At 39.1% G+C, this 8,440-nt stretch overlaps 1 protein-coding gene and 1 non-coding gene across 2 annotated transcripts; one reads left to right on the forward strand and one right to left on the reverse strand.

Moving 5' to 3' along the window:
* Positions 1-2,348: 2,348 nt before the first annotated feature.
* Positions 2,349-2,456, forward strand: LOC112731973 (small nucleolar RNA R71). The gene has a single exon (XR_003167717.1). It is a non-coding gene; the product is annotated as a small nucleolar RNA R71 (small nucleolar RNA).
* Positions 2,457-6,832: 4,376 nt separating this feature from the next.
* LOC112730142 (uncharacterized) lies at positions 6,833-7,330 on the reverse strand. Its single transcript, XM_025780246.1, has one exon. It carries the CDS (start codon positions 7,328-7,330, stop codon positions 6,833-6,835), a length of 498 nt encoding a protein of 165 aa, XP_025636031.1.
* Between the last annotated feature and the right edge of the window lie 1,110 nt (positions 7,331-8,440).

Here is an 8,440-nt window from a genome sequence, read left to right on the forward strand (position 1 = left end):
CCATTAGGGTTGGGTTTGGGAGGGAAAATATTTTGAATTTGAAGGTAGGTGGGGTTTATGGGGAAGAGAAGATGGATGTGAGTGGTGAAGGGGTGATGGAAAAGAGTGATTGAAGTGATTGGTGAAGGGTATTTGGGGAAGAGAGTTATGAAAAGGTGTGAAAGGGAGAGAAGAAGTAGTGGGGATCCTGTGGGGTCCACAGATCCTGAGGTGTCAAGAATTTTTCATCCCTGCACCCTTTAGACGTGTAAAACGCCCTATACATGCAATCCTGGCGTTTAATGCCAAACTGCTGCCTGTTTCTGGCGTTAAACGCCACTTCCATGCTCTGTTCTGGCGTTTAACGCCAGGTAGATGCTTGTTTCTGGCATTAAATGCCAGCTTGGTGCCTGTTTCTGGCGTTAAACGCTAGACAGATGCTTGTTTCTGGCGTTTAAATGCCAGACTGTTCTCCTCCAGGGTGTGCTATTTTTCATTCTATTTTTCATTCTATTTTTGATTTTTCAGTAGTTTTTGTGACTTTACATGATCATCAACCTAAAGAAAACATAAAATAACAATGGAAAATAAATAAATATAATTAGATAACATTGGGTTACCTCCCAACAAGCGCTTCTTTAATGTCAATAGCTTAACAATGAGCTCTCATGGAGCCTCACAGATGTTCAGAGCATTGTTGGAACCTCCCAACACCAAACTTAGAGTTTGAATGTGGGGGGTTCAACACCAAACTTAGAGTTTGGTTGTGGCCTCCTAACACCAAACTTAGAGTTTGACTGTGGGGGCTCTGGTTGACTCTGCAGTGAGAGAAGCTTTTCATGCTTCCTCTCCATGGTTACAAAAGGAGATCCTTGAGTTTTAAACACAAGGTTGTCCTCATTCAGTTGAAGGATCAATTCTTCTCTGTCCACATCAATCACAGCTCTTGCTGTGGCTAGGAAGGGTCTTCCAAGGATGATGGATTCATTTTCATCCTTCCCAGTGTCTAGGATTATGAAATCAGCAGGGATGTAAAGGCCTTCAACCTTTACTAACACGTCCTCTACTAGTCCATAAGCCTGTTTTCTTGAGTTATCTGCCATCTCTAATGAGATTTTGGCAGCTTGCACCTCAAAGATTCCCAGTTTCTCCATTACAGAGAGTGGCATGAGGTTTATCCCTGACCCAAGGTCACATAGAGCCTTCTCAAAAGTCATGGTGCCTATGGTACAAGGTATTAAGAACTTTCCAGGATCCTATTTCTTCTGAGGCAATTTCAGTTGATCCAGATCACTCAGTTCATTGGTAAGCAAGGGGGGTTCATCTTCCCAAGTCTCGTTACCAAATAACTTGGCATTCAGCTTCATGATTGCACCAAGATACTTGGCAAATTGCTCTTCAGTAACATCCTCATTCTCTTCAGACAAAGAATACTCATCAGAGCTCATGAAGGGTAGAAGGAGGTTCAATGGAATCTCTATGGTCTCTAATTGAGCCTCAGATTCCTTTGGTTCCTGAGAGGGAAACTCCTTGTTGATCACTGGATGTCCCAGGAGGTCTTCCTCACTGGGATTCACGTCCTCTCCCTCCCTTGTAGGTTTGGCCATGATGGTTAAATCAATGGCCTTGCACTCTCTTTTTGGATTCTCTTTTGTATTACTTGGGAGAGTACTAGGAGGAGTTTCAGTGACTCTTTTACTCAGCTGGCCCACTTGTGCCTCCAAATTTCTCATGGAGGACCTTGCTTCATTCATGAAACTTAAAGTAGCCTTAGATAGATCAGAGACTATATTTGCTAAGCTAGATGGATTCTGCTCAGAATTCTCTGTCTGTTGCTGAGTGGATGATGAAAAAGGTTTGCTATTGCTAAACCTGTTTCTTTCACCATTATTAAAGCCTTGTTGAGGCTTTTGTTGATCCTTCAATGAGAAATTTGGATGATTTCTCCATGAGGGATTATAGGTATTTCCATAGGATTCACCCATGTAATTCACCTCTGCTATTGCAGGGTGCTCAAGATCATAAGCTTCTTCTTCAGAAGAGACCTCTTTAGTACTGTTGGATGATTCTTTCAATCCATTCAGACTCTGAGAGATCATATTGACTTACTGAGTCAATAATTTATTCTGAGCCAATATGGCATTCAGAGTATCAATTTCAAGAACTCCCTTCCTCATAGGCGTCCCATTATTCCCAGTATTCCTTTCAGAAGTGTACATGAACTGGTTATTTGCAACCATGTCAATGAGTTCTTGAGCTTCTGCAGGCTTTTTCTTTAGGTGAATAGATCCACCTGCAGAATGGTCCAGTGACATCTTTGATAACTCAGACAGACCATCATAGAATATATCCAGGATGGTCCATTCTGAAAGCATGTCAGAAGGACACTTTTTGGTCAGTTCCTTGTATCTCTCCCAAGCTTCATAGAGGGATTCTCCTTCTTTCTGTCTGAAGGTTTGAACATCCACTCTAAGCTTACTAAGCTTTTGAGGAGGAAAGAACTTGGCTAAGAAAGTCGTGACCAGCTTATCCCAAGAGTTCAGGCTATCTTTAGGTTGAGAGTCCAACCATACTCTAGTTCTGTCTCTTACAGCAAACGGGAAAAGCATAAGCCTGTAGACCTCGGGATTAACCCTATTGGTCTTAACAGTATCACAGATCTGCAAGAATTCAGTTAAGAACTGAAAAGGATCTTCAGATGGAAGTCCATGAAACTTGCAGTTCTGTTGCATCAGAGAAACTAGTTGAGGTTTCAGCTCAAAATTATTTGCTCCAATGGCAGGGATTGAGATGCTTCTTCCATGTAAATTGGAATTAGGTGCAGTAAAGTCACCAAGCATCTTCCTTACATTGTTATTATTTTCGGCCATGTCTCCTTCTTTTTCGAAATTTTCAGTCAGATTTTCTCTAGAGAGTTGTGCTTTAGCTTCCCTTAGCTTCCTCTTTAGAGTTCTTTCAGGTTCAGGATCAACTTTAACAAGAATGTTCTTATCCTTGTTCCTGCTCATATGAAAAAGAAGAAAACAGAAAAGAAAATATGGAATCTTCTATGTCACAGTATAGAGATTCCTTATGCAAGTATAAGAAGAGGAGAATGTAAGAAGGAGAAGAGGAAAAATTCGAACACAGAGAAGGGGATGGGGTTCAAATTTTTGGGTGGAGGAGAAGTGTTAGTAGATGAATAAATAAATAGAAGGAGGTGAGAAAGAGAAGAATTCGAAAATTTAAAAAAAATAAAATAAAAATATTTTAAAATTAAAGTTAAATTCAAAAATTAAAATTGAAATCCAATTAAATTGAAATCAAAACAATTAGTTAATTAAAAAGGAAATTTGAGAAAGAGGGAAGGGATTTTCAAAAATTAGAGAGGGAGTTAGTTAGGTAGTTTTGAAAAAGATAAGAATCATATAAAAAGTAAAGTGGTTAATTGAAAAAGATTTGAAAATCAAATTTGAAAAGATAAAAAGTTAGAAAAGATTTTGAAATTAAATTTTGAAAAAGATGTGATTGAAATTTAATTTGAAAAAGATTTGAAAAAGAATTTTAAAAAGATTTGATTTTGAAAATTAAAGTTGATTACTTGACTAACAAGAAACAAAAAAATTTGATTTTAAAATTTAAAGATTGAACCTTTCTTATTAGGCAAGTAACAAACTTAATATTTTTGAATCAATCACATTAATTGTTAGCATTGAATTCGAAAATATGGAATAAAAATAAGAAAAAGATTTTGAAAATTAATTTAAAATTTTCGAGAATATGAAAGAAAAATTGAAAAAGATTTGATTTTTGAAAAAAAATTTGAAAAAGATAAAATTTTTAAATTGAAAATTTGATTTGACTCATAAGAAACAACTAAATTTTAAAATTTTTTGAAAAATTCAACTCAAATTTTCGAATTTGATGAGAAGAAAAAGGGAAAGATATTTTTTTATTTTTGAATTTTTAATGATGAAAGAGAAAAACATCAAAAAGACTCAAAACATGAAAATTATGAATCAAAACAAGAAAATATGCAAGAACACTTTGAATGCAAAGATGAACACCAAGAACACTTTGAATGTCAAGATGAACACCAAGAACTTATTTTTGAAAAAATTTCAAGAAAAGAAAATATGCAAGACACCAAACTTAAAAATTTTTATTCTTTAGACATTAATATTTCAAGAATGCCTATGAAAAATAAGAAAGGACACAAAACAAGAAAATATGAAGATCAAACAAGAAGACTGGCCAAAAACGACTTGAGGATCATGAAAATGCAATGCATGAAATTTTCGAAAATAATTTTTTTTTAGAAAATTAAAAAGAAGCAATTGACACCAAACATAAAAGTTGACTCTAGACTCAAGCAAGAAACACAAAAAATATTTTTGATTTTATGATTTTGTAAAATTTTTTTTGTATTTTTCAAAAATTAATTGGGAAAAACGAAAAAAGAAATTTTTTTTGTATTTTTCGAAAATAAGAAATAAAAAGCTTAAAATTAAAATAAAATTACCTAATCTGAGCAACAAGATGAACTGTCAGTTGTCCAAACTCGAACAATCCCCGACAACGGCGCCAAAAACTTGGTGCACGAAATTGCGATCATCAATGGCGCCAACAACTTGGTACGCACAATTGTAATCTAAACTCTTTATGACAACTTCGCACAACTAACCAGCAAGTGCACTGGGTCGTCCAAGTAATAAACCTTACGTGAGTAAGGCTCGATCCCACAGAGATTGTCGGCCTGAAGCAAGCTATGGTCACCTTGTAAATCTCAGTCAGGCGGATTCAAATGGTTATGGTGAATTGATAATAAAAACATAAATAAAATATAAACTGGGATAGAGATACTTATGTAATTTATTGGTGAGAATTTCAGATAAGCGTATAGAGATGCTTTCGTTCCTTCTGAACCTCTGCTTTCCTGCTGTTTTCATCCAATCATTCCTATTCCTTTCCATGGCAAGCTTTATGTAGGGCATCACCGTTGTCAATGGCTACATCCCATCCTCTCTGTGAAAATGGTCCAATGCGCTGTCACTGCATGGCTAATCATCTGTCGGTTCTTGATCATACTGGAATAGGATTTACTATCCTTTTGCGTCTGTCACTACGCCCAGCACTCGCGAGTTTGAAGCTCGTCACAGCCATCCCTTCCTAGATCCTACTCGGAATACCACTGACAAGGTTTAGACTTTCCAGATCTCAAGAATGGCCGTCCATGGGTTCTAACTTATACCACGAAGATTCTAATATCTCGGACTCGGTCCTCTGTATTAGATATCTAAGAGATACTCATTCTAGCTTGTTTGCATGTAGAACGGAAGTGTTTGTCAGGCACGCGTTCATAGGTGAGAATGATGATGAACGTCATATAATCATCACATTCATCATGTTCTTGGGTGCGAATGGATATCTTAGAGAAGGAATAAGCTTGAATTGAATAGAAAAATAGTAGTACTTTGTATTAATTCATGAGGAACAGCAGAGCTCCACACCTTAATTTATGGAGTGTAGAAACTCTACCGTTGAAAATACATAAGTGATAAGGTCCAGGCATGGCCGAGAGGCCAGCCCCCAAACGTGATCTAAAGATAAAACTAAATATGTTCCAAAGATGTAAATACAATAGTAAAAAGTCCTATTTATGCTAAACTAGTTACTAGGGTTTACAGAAATGAGTAAATGATGCAGAAATCCACTTCCGGGGCCCACTTGGTGTGTGCTTGGGCTGAGCATTGAGCTTTACATGTGTAGAGGCTTCTCTTGGAGTTGAACGCCAGTTTATAACCTGTTTTTGGCATTTAACTCCACTTTGCAACCTGTTTCTGGCGTTTAACTCTAGAATGCAACATAGAACTGACGTTGAACGCCAGTTTGTGTCATTTAAACTCGGGCAAAGTATGGACTATTATATATTGCTGGAAAGCCCTGGATGTCTACTTTCCAACGCAATTGAGAGCGCGCCATTTGGAGTTCTGTAGCTCCAGAAAATCCACTTTGAGTGCAGGGAGGTCAGAATCCAACAGCATCTGCAGTCCTTCTTCAACCTCTGAATCTGATTTTTGCTCAAGTTCCTCAATTTCAGCCAGAAAATACCTGAAATTACAGAAAAATACACAAACTCTTAGTAAAGTCCAGAAATTTGATTTTTATTTAAAAATAATAAAAATATACTAAAAACTAACAAAATCATACTGAAAACTATGTAAAAACAATGCCAAAAAGCGTATAAATTATCCGCTCATCACATATATATGTTCTTGGAGATTGACTTACTTTTAAACAAGTAAGTAGAATTATTTTTGCACTTAGTTGCATTCATATAGATAGGTGCATATAGTTTATTTACATTGAATAAATGTTCATACCCTTTTCTTGTCCTTCTTTATTCTTAGCATGAGGACATGCTTAGTTTAAGTGTGGGGAGATTTGATAAATTCCGATTTTGTGATTTATCTTGTGCTTAATTTGGGGGATTTTATCACCTTTTCCCACATTTATTCAATAAAATAGCATGGTTTTGTAATTCTCCCTAAATTTGTGCTTAAGTGTAAAAACATGCTTTTTAGGTCTTAAAATAGCTGAATTTAACTCACTTTAATTCCATTCAATGCCTTGATATGTTTGTTGAGTGCTTTCAGGTTCATAAAGCATCTGCAGTCCTTCTTCAACCTCTGAATCTGATTTTTGCTCAAGTCCCTCAATTTCAGCCAGAAAATACCTGAAATCACAGAAAAATACATAAACTCATAGTAAAGTCCATAAATGTGATTTTTATTTAAAAACTAATAAAAATATACTAAAAACTAACTAAATTATACTGAAAACTATGTAAAAATAATGCCAAAAAGCATATAAATTATCTGCTCATCATCCACACCGGCTTCGTGGTGAGGTGCTTTCTAAAGTCCTCGTTTAGGAGTCCATTCGTCAGGCACAAGCTTGCGACCGAGTCCGTCAGCATGTCGATCTCCAAGCACTCATCGTTGAATCGGTCTAGGTATTTCCTGGTCAGCTCGCCGGATCTCTGGGTCACTCCAAGTAGATTGATTGGGTGCTTTGCCTTCGTGATTCTGGTTGTGAATTGGGCTAGGAAGGCGCGGCTGATGTCCAAGAACCTGGTCACCGAGCCATGCGGGAGGTTAATGAACCACCGTATTGCAGGTCCCGCTAAGGCGACCGGGAAAGCGCGGCACCTTACCTCGTCTCCTACTCCCTCCAGGTTCATTCTGGCTTCGAAAGCCGTAAGGTGCTCTTGCGGGTCTTGGGTTCTGTCGTAACTCATGTCCGTTCGCTTGTCAAAGTGTTTTGGCAGCCGAACCTCGAGGATGGAACGATTGAATGGGGTTGCGCCCATTATCACTGGTCCCCGCGTTTTGGCCGTTCTTCCCTCGTCGTTTTCCCGACGAGCATCCTCATGGTTTCGCTCTGTGGTGCGCCTACCATGCCTGGCGTATATGAGGGGGTCATGGCGCCTCTTTGCACGTGCTCCCTCCCTGGCATTCTCGGGCTCGAATTGTGGGCTAGCTGTTCGTCAGGAGCGGCTTCTCGAGACAGATCGGGAGTAGCTCAACTCGGGAGTTTGTTGACGAAGTTCTCGATCGGCCAGCCTGCGTTCCAGGTCTTGCATCCTGTGGCATAGTTCTTGCATTATTCTGGTGCTTTTGTCGCCAGTTCCCCCGAAAGGGCGTCTTTCGGGGGATCGTGTGGTTCGTCTTGGAGGGGACCTCGCGCGCTGCCAGGGAGAAGCCGCGGAGGCTTCCCCTCTGCGCTCGGTCTTGCGGCCTGTTTCTCCTGGGTCCAGTACAACGTCTATTCAGGTGATTGTCTCCACAGACGGCGCCAATGTTCGGTAGGTTGGGTACCGGACGGTTCGGGTTGGTATCCTGGTTGAAGAGGGGGAGGTCTCGCCTGGTCATACGTCACCGGGTTGGGGTAGGCGATGTCCCGAGCACTTCGCGTGAGGAGGGGGTGTCACCTGCAAAGACACTCCGATGCTCTAGTCAGTGATGTGTGCAGGCGAAAAAGGGTGTGTGGTATGTAACGTACCCTGGGGGAAGGGCAGAACCTTCCCCATATATACCATGTCAGAGGTGGGCCCATCAAGGACAGGCCCACCTTCCTTGATGCCTCCTTCCCACAGCTGAAGCGTAACTGGTAGGGACGCGCGTCCGGGTCGGTGACTGAGCGTCTCGTTCCCGATCGTCCGGGTCGGGTGGTACTCGGGTCGGGCCGGCCCGCTAGTGGTTTGGGCCAGGCCGTAACAAAAGGTGTGATTTGTTAATGTAATTTCTTAAGTTTTAGCCTTTCTCTATTTTTTCTATTTTCCAATAATAATAATAATAATAATAATAATAATAATAATAATAATAATAATAATAATAATAATGTATTCATATATATGGTAAGTAATAACAAAATAAAGCAAGTGAGTTTTTTTATTTAAATAAAAAATCTATTATTTACT

Source organism: Arachis hypogaea, chromosome 12 (genome assembly GCF_003086295.3).
Source record: "Arachis hypogaea cultivar Tifrunner chromosome 12, arahy.Tifrunner.gnm2.J5K5, whole genome shotgun sequence".
In the NCBI taxonomy this organism is placed as follows: Eukaryota; Viridiplantae; Streptophyta; class Magnoliopsida; order Fabales; family Fabaceae; genus Arachis; species Arachis hypogaea.

What these genes read in the sequence shown, in the direction of transcription:
- LOC112730142 (XM_025780246.1), bottom strand. Translation starts at nt 7,330, where the DNA reads ATGGGCGCAACCCCATTCAATCGTTCCATCCTCGAGGTTCGGCTGCCA.